Source organism: Nicotiana sylvestris, chromosome 9 (assembly GCF_000393655.2).
Source record: "Nicotiana sylvestris chromosome 9, ASM39365v2, whole genome shotgun sequence".
Lineage (NCBI taxonomy): Eukaryota > Viridiplantae > Streptophyta > Magnoliopsida > Solanales > Solanaceae > Nicotiana > Nicotiana sylvestris.
The window spans coordinates 130818312-130835567 of NC_091065.1; the positions used below are offsets into that span (position 1 = coordinate 130818312).

Consider the following 17256-nt stretch of genomic DNA (forward strand, 5'->3'; position numbering starts at 1 on the left):
AAAACTAGCTTAATTGGTTTGATTTGATTCCAATATTTGAAAAATCGACTTACTTGATTTGATTTCTTTTTAGAAAAAAATCAATCCAAACCGAACCATAAACACTCCTAGTCTTGACTATTACATTTGCATATACTCAAAAAAACTAAAAATTCTCCTAAAAGTGATCTCAACCCATTTTCTATCCGTATACCCATTTTCAATCCACCCATATCCAGCGTGACCCGCCTATTTGTCACCCCTACGTGCAAGTATTCTGCATCACGGTAGCTGAGCTGCTCCAACTGGATTGCATTAGAATTTTCTCGTCAATCTCAAATCTAGATTAGAGAACGACCTCTAACTAATAACATTTAGAATTTTTTTGGTTGATCTTAGATCTGGCTAGAGAACGATAAAACCTCGTAGCAATAAACACATCAAGCCTTGCAATGAAATGGCCGCAACAAAGCGACATTGCTATTTTAGGATATAGTTGATTGTTTTGACTAATAAATATCACTTCTGGCACATACGACCTACCTAGTAAGATTTTACGCTGCCCTCTTAAAAAGACATCTACCGCCTTAATATTTGCGACCAGGGGCAGCACGAAACACACGTATAGAGATTAGTCAAGCTACCAAAGCAAAAAGAGATAGAAGAAGGAAAAACTAAATTAAGAGAAATTAAGATGTCAAGTAGAACGGAAAGACGTCACCTGAAAAAAGTATATAACTCATTATACATGTCAACCCACCAAAGCCAGGTTTAGGACATAAAGCATGTAATGGAGTTTGAGCAAAGTCAAGATCACTGCATAGCTACCTCAAACAACTTAATTGTAACCCCCAGCACCATCTCATACACAACAAACTATTTGCTCGAATGATTTATTCTCTTTGGTCAAGGCTACTGGAGACGGGGGGTTATTTCTAGACTACAAACATTTTTGAACCCCGACTGTGGGCTCTGATTTCAAGAAATTTCTGGAAGCCTGAAGCACACAATGAATATTTCTAAGAAATCTAGAACGCTTTTGTAGCATTTTAAAGCTACGGATGGATTGGCATGGGAGCATCAGACTCCTTGGGAAGTGTACTCAAGACTGTAAATTCCTCTACCAAAAGATATTCACAAAGTAATGCTACATCTCACTTGAAATCAGGCTGCACAATACAACATTGTGGCATTTGCTTCCAGCTAAGTGCATCATTCAGACGCAAAATTCAAGCTCCTGAGAACAGATATTCATAAAAAAGGCGTTAGTAAAGCAGGAATAAGATTCTCAACTGTAAAATAAACAGAGGCATTTGCTTCCGCCAATGGAGCAAAACACGCATGCCACTAAGCAAGGCCTGGCCATTGCATATCCACATCCATTGTTAAAAAAAAAAAAAAAAAAAAAAAAACACTCTCGAGTAAACAAAACTTCTATCTCCAGCTCACAGCTGATGAATAAGCCCAACTTCTAGAATGTTATTTGCTCAAACACCAACCACAGCAAAACAAAAGGGTTGCAAGATGGTATCATTGGACTTTATTTTTTACCAACTCAATAAAATCTGTAATCGAAAGAAATGAAGAGACCTGCAGGCTTGTTTTTCCACATCCACTCCTGAGCAGCCGGAATCCCCTGTGAAGAGGTAAGAAGATGAGAGGATATGGCAATCAAATTCTACGAATGTTCGTCACCCATTACACTAACAGAATAATCCTCAATTCTATTCATTAGAGAACTACACACTGTAATCAGCACATTACGAAATAGTTGAGAACCCTTTAATCAAGTAACTCGTTCGTTACTGCAGATATGCGTTGCTCACGCCAAATAAATTTTTATATATATGTTGACGATAACAAACACCAGATACATGCTACATCATTGAAGATCTTTTGGCGAATATAAAAGCACATAAGTTTAAGATATAGCAGAAGTTGGATTATAGAGAACGTAAAGCAGGATATTGAAACAGACCTTCCGGCTCAATTGGAGCTTACAGGTTTCTGTGACCACAGTAGAACATTGGTTGCACCCAACAACTGTCTTTATGAAAAGCAGATTAGGGGTTCATGAGGAAACACACATCAGTGATTGCATTTTTGACAAAAAAAGCAGTGGATCTATGGGAAGATGAAAAGGGAATTCTATAGCTATAGCCAGCCACTATTTTGCTAATTCAACTGAAAGTTGTGTCCATAGTGTTAGTTGAATGTTAACTGAAGCATGGCACCAGACAAAAGAAAACATAGCCAAATTCAGAACGGAGTACTTAGACTCAGAAAAAACACATTCAAATAGGAAAAACTTATTATCTTCTCCTTCTCTGCAATTAGCTGTGGTGAGGGGAGAAATATGGTCACAGGTTTTGCCATGTACTGTGGTTAGGGACTGTAGAAAGCCATATCAGGGAGAAACCTCTCAGCTTCAGCAAAAAAAATAATGCATAAAGCAGGTATTAGCAGAACAACACAAGTACATAGATGATTTCATTAGCACACGCTACGTTCAAGATATTTCTACTTTTTCTAAACCTTCATTACGAGTCAAATTGAATAGCCTAGATGGTAAGATATGGCTTAGAAGTTGATACTGTACATCAACAACAAACCCGGTGTAGTCCCACAAAGTGGGATCTAGGGAGGGTAGTGCGTATGCAGACCTTGCCTCTACCTTGTGAAGGTGGAGAGGCTTTTTCCGATTGACCCTCAGCTCTGTAGTTGATATTGTACATCACAAGATACAAATTCTACTTCACCAGCCAGGCAAATATTTTACTGGGAATATAAAGGGCAATATTTCTACAGTTTAGTGAATGATTTACCAAGAATTAAAAAGATATGATCAGAGCAACAACAAAAGAGCATAATGGTACCTGAATCGGTTGTTGACCTGTCATTCCAACTGCGTACTGGAAAATCAAAACCAAATAATAAAAATCCACTGAAATTCAAGTCCTATGAAGAAGTATGGGTTAAATGCTAACCAGAGATCCTTGAGAAGCTTGTTGCAATTGTTGAGGCGGGCGGACCTGGGTTTGGACATATGTTGGGAGCTGACATTGAAGTTGTGCTTGCATTTGAGCTTGTTGGTAAGGCAACCCATGTGGTTGAGCCTGAATGCGAGGCTGTTGGGCAGACAATTTTTGCTGTTGCTGTTCATACGATATCAGCTCCTCCGGCTTTTCCCACTAAATTTCGAAAACAACGCACAATTAGGTGGCCTAAGAAATTAGAACTTCAACCAGAAGGCAGAATAGCAGATGTTTACCCTGCTTTCTCCTGTAACACTGTCATAATAGTACTTGAATCCATCAGGCGATGTGTGCTCTGTCCAATTACATTTCACCGGACCTGTAATCTGGTTCATTCCAGATGCAGTAGATGAAGCAGGAACTACATCTGCTTTTGATTGGACAGCTGTGGAACTAGGTGCCACTTGTTGAACAAGTCCAGGCCATGGAGACTGCAGGATAATATACATTGTGAGCAACTGACCTCAATTTGCACTGTAACATTTACACCCAATACTCGTATATTCTTGAAATAGTTATAGTTATGGTGAGGGAAAAACAAAAGTGAGACCCAACAAGAATTGGATGAAACGGAGCACATATTGGGCCTTAGAACATACAAGTTTAAAGAGAACAATGGTCAGTAAAGACCATGTATCATTCAAGTATCACAGAAACTATTTTCAACAAGAAAAAACTGAGAATTGTAAGATCTTGAGTTTCAAGAAATTCTATTACGAAAATTTTCTCAAGTGTACCTGTTGTTTAACATCTTGTGTGCCCTGCTGGACTGCTGAGCTTTCATTAGATGGTTGCATGAGCTGCAATTGTTGCTGTAGCTGAGTAAAGGTTTGCTGTGATGATTGAAAGCTCGCCTGCAGATTTTGCGTCTGTTGAGACAACATTTGTGCTAGTTGGGAAGGTGGCTGATGAAGATGTTGGACCAAATGCTGTGGCACAGGCTGCTGCTGGTTTGCGATTGCAGATGCAACATGTAGTTGCATGTTATTACTTAAAGGTGTATGTCCCATTGCAGACGACATATTGCGCTGCATCTGAGGCTGAGAAACAGTTGATTGCCAAGTCAAACCAAGCGACTGCTGCGAGGGCATTCCCTGACTGAAAGGACTTTGACTGGCAGACTGGGAAATTTGTACTTGATTCATCTGCCTGAATAAAGCATGAGAAGTTGGTCCCTGTGAAAAAGGTGTTGAGGCTGGAGGATGAAGTTGCCCAGAAGATGGTAAATGCTGGGGTGACTGAAGTGGCTTCTGTAGTTGAGAAATTTGTGGGCCACCAGTGGGGAGTGGTTTAGCAGGCTTGCCAACAAAAGAAACAACTTAGCACAAAATAACAGACAGAAATCAATCCTAAGATTGAAATAACATTAAGCAAGTTTCTATGAATACATACCAGTTGCGATGTAGGAGCAGAAGAAGCCGCAAGTCCTGTAAGAAACCCATTTCCAGTGCCACTAACACTCCCGAAGGAACCACCCTAAAAGTTTGTGTAGGCAGCATAATTACATTTTAATGAAGCAGCAAAGTGATACAACACATGTTTCAATACATATAAACAAATAAAAGTGCATAATGTATATACAGATTGAGAGAATAACCCACAGGCTACAGCATCTTATTGACATTCAATCAACTATTCCTAAACAAAAATTAGTTGGGTTCAATATCTTCTGGAAATTGCATCTAGAAAAAGTTGTAGTCACTCATACAGCAGTCCAATTAAGAATTTGTGATACCGCCAAAGGTCACAACCATATCAAAGCTCGTCTACTCGAATTATGCCTAGAATAAAGTATCACACTGATGCCACTTTAGCTCCCATGTCGATTAGAAGTTCAGAAAAATCATTCAGATTAAATCACAAAACCTGAATTATAAAGAGTGACTTTGTAAATTGGGTTCTAAAAGTAAAAGAACATTGATGAATCAAGCGACGCCAACAATTTGACAGTGAAGTCTAAGAACTGATAAGAGAGACAAGGAAATAATCACAGAGTCTTCCAAATGTCTCACAAAGCCATGATTACCACATGCCGATGTTCTATTAATCGGCTTCTACAGAAGACAGTATGATGTAAAGAAGCAATTAATGTTACAAGGACAGGTAATGAAATTCCCTCATAAAAGAAATCAGAAATCACCCAAAGAAATTTAACCCAGAATTGATGCTATTAAATGCAATGAATGATGAAATAAGAAAACATGTATCGGCAGATGAATCCACGCACTAACAACATTCAGGCATATATTACAGGTCTAAGAATTGGTTCTAGTAATATGACTATAGCACGAAATGGTAATGACATTAAATTCAGTTTCCCAGGAAGGAAACGGATGGTGTAAGCCAATTATAGTATTCCACAACATTTCCTTATACCTCATGTGTTTCTCCTAATTCCAACTTAACAAGACATTTTTGCAGGCTCAAATATAAGTCAAAGAACTGGCTTGCTTCTCTCTGCAACAATTGACCAACATACACAGAGGATGCACATTTACCAAATCATACCCGAGTCTATTATACAGCTTAAGACTTGATTTCAAATGAATGCTAGAGCACAGAAAAAGACAAGCAAATAATTAAATCAACATATTGCAACACTGCAAACTTTTAATAAAGATTGCAGTTTCCCCTCATAAACAGTTTATCTGGTGGCAACAGAGGATTCACCGCTGTATTTCTTACCAATGAAGAAGGCGTTGTGGTATCAGTTGTTCTAGGAGGAAACTGATTTCCAAAACCATGCATCCCTTGGTTGGAAATTGGCCTGAGACTTTCTGGACTCATGGGATGCCAGGCATTAGGGCCTGTTTGGTCTTGCAAAGGCTCTCCAATATTAGGTGGCGGTCTACACACCAGAGAAAATGAAGAGAGAGTCTCTGAGTTCTATTTTGGGAAAACCTCAGTTGCAAATGCAAAAACTTAACTAATACCTAATTCCAGGGGTTGGGAAGCGAGGTCCAAAACCAGGTCCACCAAAAGCTGGTCCACTACCTCTGAAAGGAGTGAAACAGAGTGATAAGGCAAACTATAAATAACCAACTAGAAGAAAACAACAAGAAATGCACTGGTTCAAGCAAGCCTGCTCCGGAACATCTTTTTTCTTAAGATAAAGCACATTGTTATCTCATAGAATACCTAGGTTCTCCAGGTTTAGGTCTCTTAGGGTCAGCAAACCGAACAGTTAAAGGTTGATCACAACCCTGCAATTATAAAATGCGATTAAAAATTGATAAAAGGGTTTAATAATGGTGTCAAATCACAAAGACAGACATTAACATTACAAGCTTACCCTCATTGTATATTTTCCACTCAAAGAGTTTATAGCTGCCATTGCCATCTGTTTATGAGAATATTTGACAAATCCACAACCTTCACAGTGGTATAAAGTTAAATTAGCGAGGGTCAATACAAACTACCAACAAAAAACCCCAAAACTTCATGCTTGAATTACTGCTGACAATGTTCAGTATCCTTCGATGCAAGTAATCCAGCACTTAACCAGAATTCATTAAAAGAACAAACCAGGAAGATGGGAAAGTTAAGATTATATTTTCCCCTCAGCAAGGTTATATCTAATTTTGTTTACACTATTATTCCCTCTGTTTCAATTTGTTTGAACCTTTTCGAAGTACGAGGATCAAATTGACTAATTTTCGGTGTAAATTCGGACATAGATTCTTTAAGTTTTTTGAAATAAAATTTACATATTTAGAAACTACATAAAAAGTACTATAAGTCAGAATAGTTAACAGTTCGAAGTATTTAAAAACCATTTGCAATAAATATGGTCAAAGAAAACCTTGTTTGACTCCCCCAAATAGTAATAGGTTCATTCTTTTTGAGACGGAGGGATTATATTAGAGAAAAACAAAGGACCATGTCTTTTGAGGCACGCATACACAAAGGAAATTCCTTTCTTGTTCAATACAAAATTTAAGATAAGAAAATACTTTTCTAGAAAAAGAAAAAAAAACTTATTTTTCTGGCTACAGATTTATGGAGCCTCACTTGCAAGTTTGAAGTTGAAAAATAGATTTCATGCAAATTGCAAACTAAGCTTTTGGTATAAGTGTCCTGGGGCTAATAATCTATGAAGAAAGGAGGGGGTAGTGCTATCTAACAGAATATTGAAAAATGAAGTGTCAAGACAGGTTAACATAATAATACGGCTGCACAAACCATTTAATCTATTGTTCAAGATAAATAAAATACTAAACATCTAAAAAAGGATGAGCCTATAGGCAAATCCTCATAGCTCCAAAGCAACCAAACGAGAAGATCAACAATAGCATAAAGTCATAAGTGTGGAGTTCAAAACCTTTACGCACTATCATGGAAAAGAAACTTGGTCTAATCATGCATAGCAAGCACAGGACAAGGTGAGCATTTCATATCATACAGATACAAAAAGGACTCGATAACACAAACCACGACTCTGCTTCATATCATCACGCATGAGATAGACGTCTTCAACACGACCATATGGCGAAAATATCTGAAAAGAATCCAAAACAACTATTTAATTATAGCTGCTTTTCAATAGATAATAAATACAATACACAACAGATGAAAAGCACACAATAAAAGCAAATCATTCAGAAAATCCTCAGCATTTCGCTATTCCAAGCCATATAGGTTAACAAGAACAAGCTGTGTATCTTGTGTCATGACATGTGCAGTTACATGTGCATCACCCAGATGAAAAGTTCTCCGGTGAAGACTGGTGGGCAATCACAACTATAATCAATCAACAAAGACATATTTATGTCTACTAGTTTTAGAGTACTTGTGTTGCACGTATATGTCGCGTCAATAATTAAAGAGTTGTATATAAGAAGAACGATTTACATACAACAACAATTGACCTTTGAAATAGATGCAACATTATTCATTTATTAACAGAAATGAGTATTAGTACATTAATGCATAGTTGAATTCAAAATAATTCAATATCTTTTGAACCTGCAAAGATGAATAATTTAGTTTAGTTAGTTACATATAGTATTTTTAGTTATAGACATGTAGCAATAAAAATCGTAATTTGTTCTCTATCTTTTGGGAGCTGTTGTTTTTTTTAAACTAAACGTAAGCTGATATTTTTCTTCACTTCTTGATAAGTTTTAACTTTATAAGAAAAAGGTTTCATCTTTTTTCATTATTTTTAATTCTAAGCTATGATTAAAGTCTTAAAAAGGGAATGGTGAAAAGGCATTCGTTGAATATGATATAAAAATTATATCAGTTGTTTTTTTTTCACGCCTAAAGGCTAGAAAAAAATTCTCAAATCAGAAGTCGCTCTTAGAGTTTTTTCCTGTCACAATATTATAAAGAATATGAAATAGTAATTTGAGCTTCTACAAAATGTCCAGCTCCTCCTTCTAATTGGTTTTAATTTTAAAATTCTAACTTGAATATGAAGTCTACCAATAAACAAATTAAGTAGATTAAACGCATTAATCAACCAAAAAAACTAAAAGAAAGTGTCCATGAATTAATGTCTTTATTTGTGCTTGATGTTTGTTGAAGTGTGTGACCATCTCATCTAAAAGTTTAAGTTGTTAGAAAGATCACACTTTTATTTACTTAATTATGTCTTTAGCACGCCCCCTCAAGTGAGGGCTTGATTCTTTTTTATGAACCAAACACGTGAAAATTCTTTTTGATATTGGGTAGCAGTGAGACTCAAACCAGGGACCTCTGCCTGCTCTAGTACCATGTTGAAGTACGTGACCATCTCATCTAAAAGTTTAAGATGTTAGAGAGAACACACTTTTTTTTACTTAATTATGTCTTTAACAATGTAAAAGTGAATTTCCTATTTACTGTCTTTTTCTTATTAACCTAGGACACTTCTTGTTCTTAAAAAAAAATTCTACTTCTAAACATACTTTATGTTTGTGCACCTCATCTCACAATTCTACTTAATTGTATACGAAACCTAAGCATTAAGCTCTACAATAATAGTTCAGAATATCCTACTTATTGTCTTCTTTTTCTTTTTTATCCAACTGCACTTTTATTAAAAATCACTTATAACTGATAGAATAAATACTTATAATTACATATAAACAGAAAAATGTTCGAAGTTATAGACTCATAACTACCTTAAATTTCTTATAAAAAGATATGAACGATTAGTTACTATTAATTTGATACATAAATTTCAGTATCTTATCTATGTTACACTTAATAGCTTGTTCAACTCTAATTCATACACTCCTCAACTTTATCTCGGTAAAATCCTTTCTCTAATAAAACTTTTCAGTCTAATGCATTATGTCCTCTATGTTTTCAACATTAAATGTGATATAATTATAATCAATTATATTATTGTTTGAGTATGTAAATTTTATCCCCATATATCAAAATATTGATATCTACATTACTAAAATAGCTTTATTCAGTTGATTTTAAAGTCCTATATATTCGGACTTCCTATATAGTTCAAATAAGAAAAGATTTAATCAATAAAATTTTAGTTGACTTCAGATTCCTAAATATTAAAAAAATTATTAAATGTCTATTTCTAAATATTAGAAAAATAATTAAATATTGAGCCGAGGGTCATCAGACTCTATATTATTAAAGATAAGGGTAAGATCTACGTACACACTAACCTCCCCAGACCCCACTTATGGGATTATAATGGGTATGTTGTTGTTTTTGTTGTTGTTGTTAGGAAAATAATTAAATATCTATTCCTACATATTAGAAATTAACTAAATGGCTTTTATCTAATGTGAAATCAAATTTTAAAGGATAAAAAAGGCAAACGATATTTCCCTAAGGGGCTTCGTGCTTTTAGTATAATATCGATGCATGTAATGAAAATTATTTGGGGATTTTAAGATACAAGACAAAAGGTTTCGACTTGTTGAGTCCTTATGAGCATTAATAGATAGTTATGCAAGAGTTGAATTACCAATCATAAAAAGAAACATGGAAAAGAAAGAATATCTAGGTAATGCATGGCCGTACTTCTTCAACTTCCTTCTCTGTAGCTTGTTTGTTCAGTGACCCAACAAATAACTTGTACTCAACTGCACCTACCAACAGATAAGAATCAAAATGAGTAACAAACTAATAAGGACAGATAAAGTCCCTTTTCAACCAACTCAACAAAATATGAATAAAAAGCTGAGGTAACTCAATAAAAAGAAAGAGAAAAAAGTTTACCAAGGCGTTCACGTTCACCATCCGCATATCTGACTTGAATAGGACCAATTCCCTGGTAAATACACAGATGAATTAAGAAATGAAAACCGAGTCAAGAATCTTAAAGTAACTCAATAGAAGAATTTACCCCAGGCAAAGTATATTGATTGTGTAATGCTCTTATAGCTCTATCAGCTTCAGCTGAAGTAGCATACTTAATAAAACAACATCCTGCAGAAGTCAAAAGTTTACATCCTGATTTTATCAAATTCCACAACCTTCACCAGCAAGTACACACCAGCAAAGAAGAGTACATCATTCGGCAGCATGATACACTAGAAGTGCACCTAATGGGGGCTTAAGGGATAGGAAAGGGGTAATAAGTGACTAATATAATCATGGGGAGAAAGTTCACCACATCAAGCCATCTTTTCTTGGTGATAAGCAAAAGTAATAGGCCAGTTATAAGCCCAGAAGGTGTCGGGCTTGAACACGCATATATGAGATTCATTCATCCCATCAACAGTGAGGCATACGTGCTGCTCTGTTAAGTCAGCAAAACACACCACCCAAATGAGTAGGAATCTCTTTCCGCAGATACGAGATCCAATCAAAGTCATTCACTTCCTAAACCCCCATATAAGACCATTTGAAGCCCTATGGCTTTACAATATTTGACTATTCCGAAGACAATCATGATAGTACCTCTTCCTCTCAACCTCTTGGCCACTGAACTGAGTTACTGAACTCAACCTTCCCAGAATCCCATTTCGGAAAATCAGGTCGAAGGAAAATGGAAACCTAGCTTGGCAATAAAAAACTCAACAATTCTCACCTCAAAAAAAAATTTATAGCTATGGCACACCCTGTATGGCCAGTCTAAGAGGAGCATCCAGACATTGAACGCTAGGTGGAGGTAATCCCTTTATTTTATTTAAACCGAAGACTTGAGGGAATAATATATCCTGCAATCGCAACAATGTTCGGGCATTCTTTTCTTTCAGTTCATCACACAAAGACTAAATTGTAGAAGAGAAGAAGTGAAAACGCGTTATTCTCCCAAAACATTTGAGAAGTTAAAATAACCAAATACACCCTGTAGATCGATAGAGCTATCGATTAACCACGGCACTGAAGCTTGTAATTTTCTTTATATCTCTGAACATCACTTCATAAAAACATCAAGATCGGAGTAAAATAAGGGTGACTAAGGTTTGCAACAAAAGAACAAGTGACATCTCAGAACTACGAAATTAATAACTAAGGTGGAGAAACAGAATAACTCTTGTAACCGAGGACATCATTTGATAATTAGAAAATTACATAGCACACAATTAGTATAAATAAAAATGCTCCAAGCGGGCGTTCTTCCACTTAATCAGACAACATGAATGAGGCTAACCATACAACACCTGTAAAATATGTAGTACAATCAAAGAATGCATATATCAGGACAAAGTATGCAATATATCGCCAAAACCATTCAACCAAATAACATTCATAGCCTGATGAAGAACAAACATCTATAAAGAAGTGAATAATAGCCAGAAATTTGGAACCACATCAAAGACCAAGAAGCAGACAATGAAAGTAACGTAAAGATGCAAAACACGAAGAGAAACCAAGGCGAGAACCCCATCACTGAAAATCAGTTCCCTAACTCAGATGTGAAGCAACTTGGCAACATATTCAAAAGGGAAATCACATTAACTCTTCAGCACCACGTTTAACTGTAAGATACCTTAAATTAAAAACTAGTACTTCCCTGATTTTAGTCAGATTGACAGGCATCAAACACCTTTCAAATCACTATTACTCTTTTCCTAATATAGTTTCTAAACAGTCCCTGGAGTCTTTAGTGGTGAAACTGTTCTTAAGCAATGCAGATTTGACCAACCACGTCATTCATGCAACTGCTCTGTCAAATTAACTCTAGTCACCTTTTGAGGCAGGCATAGTGATGATATATTGGCAGAATTAACATTTAACAACTCTCAGGGTCCAAATCATACACCTACTACCGATGTTTATACAACAGGATATGACCGTCCCATGCAGCCAGAATAATCTGTTGTTTGATAGAACTCAATGAAGCCATACTCTATGCAACCCCATGGGTTTTGGTAATGGAAAAGAATAATAGAGGCCTTTTCCCTTGGAGATCGCAATTAATATACATCCAATCACACTTGAGGACGAAGCAAACCACGGATAAACTAGTACAACACATGAGGAAATTGCTAAAGCAAGTTGTATTGATGATGAACTTCATCAAGAAAATTACGCATCCATATCCATAAAAAGGTACTTAAATCATATATCAACCATGCCACCACACAGCAAAAGCAGTTTTACAACCCTATTGTTCTATAAGGGTGTACAATCCTGTAATGGAAGAAAATCTAGAATTTACACGTGGCATACGACGCTCGCATGCATTTTATCATTGAACAACCACGGACCACCATCACTTCTGACAACTATTGTTGACCATGAGGCAAAATCTCAAAACCAACCACACCAAAAGGATTCTATTAAATAATAATCACTTCCAAGAAAATTAAAATGCCATCTAGTGAACCATTATCACAAGAACCTCATTCACGCGAGAACATCATCAAACAAACACTAAGAAGCATTCACTGAAGAGTTCACTCACAGCGGGGTAAGAATTGCATATAACTCACAATTCTCCAATAAGCAACATAATGAACTGAAGATGGAATATTAATACGCTAGACATCACATCCATCCTGGTAAATATTTGAAAAAACCTGGGGATACATTCAAATACACAACATTGCACCAGAAAATAAAAAATGGCAATGCCATGGCAGCCACACATCTATCACCAGGCATACATATCCAATATCAGTAGTCATTAACCACGAACCGCACGTTGCAAATGTTAAGCACACACATGTCGAGGAGTTGTTAACTAAAGCAAGGGTATGGATTTATAATCAACCATACACATTCTTGACCAGGATATGAATGAAGAAAAAAGAACACAAATCTAAATACACATTGCATATAGGACGATTTCACTATTATCTCAAATCAGCATCTAGAAGCCCTGTCAGCCAAAACACTCTAATGAAAGAGCCAATTTATTTACTCTGTTGTTTGCCGGCATACATCAACCATGGTGAAAAGATAAGCTTCAGATGAGATCGGAAAAGCTCCAATAAGTCAGTCACTCGCCGAAAGTGAAAAGTAGATGATATTGCACTGCTAATTAGTAGGGCAATTTACCAACAAATGGTTCGCAATCTCATCACATCACTTCTAAAGGAGATTTGGCAAATATCCAGTTGAACTCGTCAACTACCATCTCTATTTCATGATCCAACTTCACATCCACAAAACATTCCAAATTAAATTACTGTAGAGACAAGCAAGCACCACCATGACCAATTTCCACATCAACTACTGAAGAAATCATATTACTACTCCAATGCAATAGAAGTTGGTCACATCACTTGGAAATAATCCAAATGTCAGTCATTTCAAGTGCTGTACATCCAGAGATTCCACAAAGCTAAACACAGCAGACAGTTACACTCACATAACCTAATACAATAATCAAACTCTCTAATTTGTCCAACTGACACCTGTTGTACAAAATAAGAACCTCTCTTCACTATTGTCTACTGCCACAGAAAGGTTGATTCACAAGTTTTATTCTTGTCTTCTGCTTGGTTGATCAGGATGAACGCAAAAGACAGTTGCAATCAATGGGCATCCAGACAATTGTGGAAAACTAACTGACATCAAACATGAACTTATACTGCTCCTTCAGCCCTCAAAGGTCCTGAAAAGAGACGTGTGTAGATCCGAAAGAAAATTTGCAACAAATTCTAACAATACATACCTTGTTGTTGCCCCGTTCTCTTATCTCTGATGAAAGCAACCTCGAGTACTCGTCCTTGTTCCTCAAACAAAGGTCGAATCTGACATGAAACAAACATATAAACTGAATGGACTGAGAGTTGAGGAAGAATACCAAACACATGCTCAAATGATACAGGTTGAATAAAAGAAAAGATGGGAACGGCAGCAATATTGGCAAATAATATGCAACAATGTCTAGAAGTCAAAAGGAAAAATATCAAGAGCACACAGGTCATGGAAAGCAAAGCTACAGTAAGTGCCTTGACACAGGCGGGACAATTGCTCAGAAAATGCTCTGCTTAACTACTTTCTGATAAGAGAAACCGACATCAACCACAAGTATCCGTCGGTCTAAATACCACCTAATTGTGTACCCATCAAAACATTAGCCTATTCTTCCTTCTTTGACAGGGTATCAAGGTCAATTGTTTGCTGACACAAAACTGAGTCCCTTTCCATTTTAGATATAAGAGGCAAGCATAGAGAAAAATGGTAGAGATTGTGAGGTGCATGATCAGGAGAAGCATATAGAGTTTCAGGAACCAGAATCCTAAATGCTAGAGTCACTATGATTACTAACAGCTAAGAGGGAAAATAAAACAAATGCCAGATTTAAGCATTAACAAGGACTTACATCTTCTTCAGTTGCTGTTCTTGGGACAGATCCCACAAAAAGTTTGGCAAAACCACCTTCATCAACTCCATCTAAATATATGGATAACAATGAATACATTAAAAAAATATTTAACGGAAGTTGTGAAACACTCAAAAGAAAGTTGAAGTCAGCAAGCACAAAGCATAAACCAACACAACAAAGAGGGAAAAAAGACAATGAGAAGGAACAGTTAAAGAACCTATCAGGTGTTAGTTATATATTACTAAAAGTACAGCAAGCGTCAAAGAACTCCCCTAATGGAACACTGAATCCACATTACATTGACCAAGCAATATGCCTTTGCTCTTTACTCAACAAATTTCATTAATAAACACCAACTAATGTCAAAAATATACATATCAGATGCGTAAATGGTTCTAGTTGAGACACTGAGTCACCCACTGTTGACCAACAATATGCCTACATGCAACCTTGATAAACTATGCCTACATGCAACCTTGATAAACTATGCTTCCACGTAACTACCACAGTATACACAAAGGATTTCCTATTAAAAATATCAAGAGGCCTGAAATTTAGAACGTATAGAAGATACATTTGAATAATATAACGGTTCGAGAGCTATTTCTATGAAACATAGAATACCCTTCAGGCTCGAGGTGTTAGGGCACACTAAATAATGTTGGCTCACCATGCAAAGCACATTCTTGGCTTATATGACCATTCTAAAGCCCACTCACACAAGCCACATCTACTCTTATAACCGAGAAATCCACCAATCAATTGGCCCGCTCCTCTACCTTTCTCCACTTAAGTACCAGGCTTTAATCTGGATCCGAAAGTGTCATGTGTGCCTAACCTGCACATCACGCAATGCACTCTTATCACTAGACCAAGGCCCTAGGGGCTCTAATTTGGCTTTAACTTAGAGAAACAAGACATTTTCTGCGTTTAAGGAGTCGTAAGACGCCATAATGACAAACCGGTACAGGACCAGTAAGAAGGTTAGAGAATTAGTTAAATTAGTTAAACTTGGCTATTCATTCATCGTGAACAATGATCGTTCTATAGTTCCTATAAACTGGAGGCTACACCATATGAATTTAATATGTACAAAAACATTGACCGTAATCCAATAAAGTACAAGATAAAAGGTACACACCCTAACCTCAGCAATAATGCCCTAAAATACCAATATCATTTTTTTAAGGTTTTTGAAAGCCTTAAGGCCCTTAGCTAACAATATCATGAAGAACATATCAGTAATTTTCCCCTTCAAGCGTGCGCAATGAAATTCAATAAAATCGGACTTAACTTATCTTCTTTTAGCACAAAAGAAAAAAAATGAAAGTGCACCCACAGTAGCAAGATAATTGTTCATGAAACCCCAAAAAGTTAAAACTAATACTCCTAATAATTAATTGGAATTTCAGATGTACCCGTCCATCAATCAATCAACTACGCCTAAATAAGTTTGCCTCCACCACACAAAATCCTCTATATTACATTCCGCTCTACTCATGTCCATTTCATTCCAATACAAAATAATTCACGTTCAAATTACACTCGGGAATAAGGAAACCAAAAAAAATTACCTGGAGACCCACTTGTATCGGAAGAAAACGGGTAACCCCGCTTTTGGCCCGAAAGTGGAGGAGGCGGTGGCGGCATCTGGTAATTCGAATGGAACCTTTCAGAATCCACCCCACCACCACCAGTACCAACAGCAACCGCATCAGTAGGAGGGTAGCGAGGAGGGCTATCGAAGGCGGGCCAGTGGGGCCCACGATATGCATTAGGGCTTCGACGATGATGTTGAGGGTGAGGGTTCATGGAACCATCAGAGAAATTAGTTCTAGAAGATGGGGGACCCCCTCTTGAGTGCTGCTGCTTATAATGAAATGGGTCTGAATTGTTGTTGCTATTCACATACCTCTCTCCTCCTCTGTGCCTATCCATCAGATTATTGACTTCAGCTATTTCTTAAACCCTAAACTTTTTGAGGATTGGAGATAAAGGGGTTCGAGTATCGGAGTCCCTTAAACCCTAGAGGAGTTCCTTGTGCTGAACTTACAGAACTAGCTATGCTCTAGCCTGTAGGAAATGGAGAACTCTAGCTATTATAGTGTCGTCTCTACAGTCGATAACTGATACCAAGTACCAACTATGATTCGATAATCGTCAAGCAAAAGTGACGTCGTTCCGCTTGGAGACGAGGATGTGTCCTGCAAAATTCTATAAATTAAATAGAACAAATTATATGAATAATTATTGACATAAACTTAAATATTATAATCCTATATATACTCGGTGATACAAACAAATAAAAATACAATATGATTCAAAAATAAATACTCTTTTCCTTTCAATTTACATAAAATATTTTTCTTATTAGTTTGTTCCAAAAGAATAACATACTTCTGTATTTGGATATAATTTAGCTTTAAATTTTTTATTTTACCCATTTTACCTATAATGAGAAGTTCTTACACCCATACAAATACTATGGCCCCACAAAACTGTTAGAACCATAAATTTCAAAAATCTTCTTTTTCGTTATTAAACTCTGTACCA

General features: G+C 36.5%; 1 protein-coding gene across 2 annotated transcripts; it reads right to left on the reverse strand.

Annotated features, from left to right (window-relative positions):
• Nucleotides 1-701: 701 nt before the first annotated feature.
• On the reverse strand, nucleotides 702-16889 carry LOC104239788 (flowering time control protein FCA). Of its 2 annotated transcripts, none has more exons than XM_070155746.1 (18): nucleotides 16278-16889; nucleotides 14701-14771; nucleotides 14047-14125; nucleotides 10321-10403; nucleotides 10194-10245; nucleotides 9996-10057; nucleotides 7446-7512; nucleotides 6307-6386; nucleotides 6153-6217; nucleotides 5948-6010; nucleotides 5700-5862; nucleotides 4407-4490; nucleotides 3752-4312; nucleotides 3251-3445; nucleotides 2967-3170; nucleotides 2856-2891; nucleotides 1570-1615; nucleotides 702-1216 (listed from the first exon to the last, which is right to left on the reverse strand). In XM_070155746.1, exons 1-18 carry the CDS (start codon nucleotides 16639-16641, stop codon nucleotides 1209-1211), a joined length of 2283 nt encoding a protein of 760 aa, XP_070011847.1. In that variant the 5' UTR covers nucleotides 16642-16889; the 3' UTR covers nucleotides 702-1208. The 2 variants fall into 2 exon arrangements, with proteins under 2 accessions (XP_070011847.1, XP_009792807.1); XM_009794505.2 differs by having other exon boundaries at nucleotides 9996-10063.
• Nucleotides 16890-17256: the final 367 nt, after the last annotated feature.

Bases quoted from the DNA above. Each gene is read 5' to 3' on its own strand.
- LOC104239788 (XM_009794505.2), bottom strand. From the start codon at position 16,641: ATGGATAGGCACAGAGGAGGAGAGAGGTATGTGAATAGCAACAACAAT. The intron at 6,387-7,445 runs GTTTGTGTTATC...ACCACTGTGAAG, and splicing joins TGATATGAAGCAGAGTCGTG to GTTGTGGATTTGTCAAATAT. The intron at 3,171-3,250 runs GTAAACATCTGC...TTCGAAATTTAG, and splicing joins GTGTTACAGGAGAAAGCAGG to TGGGAAAAGCCGGAGGAGCT.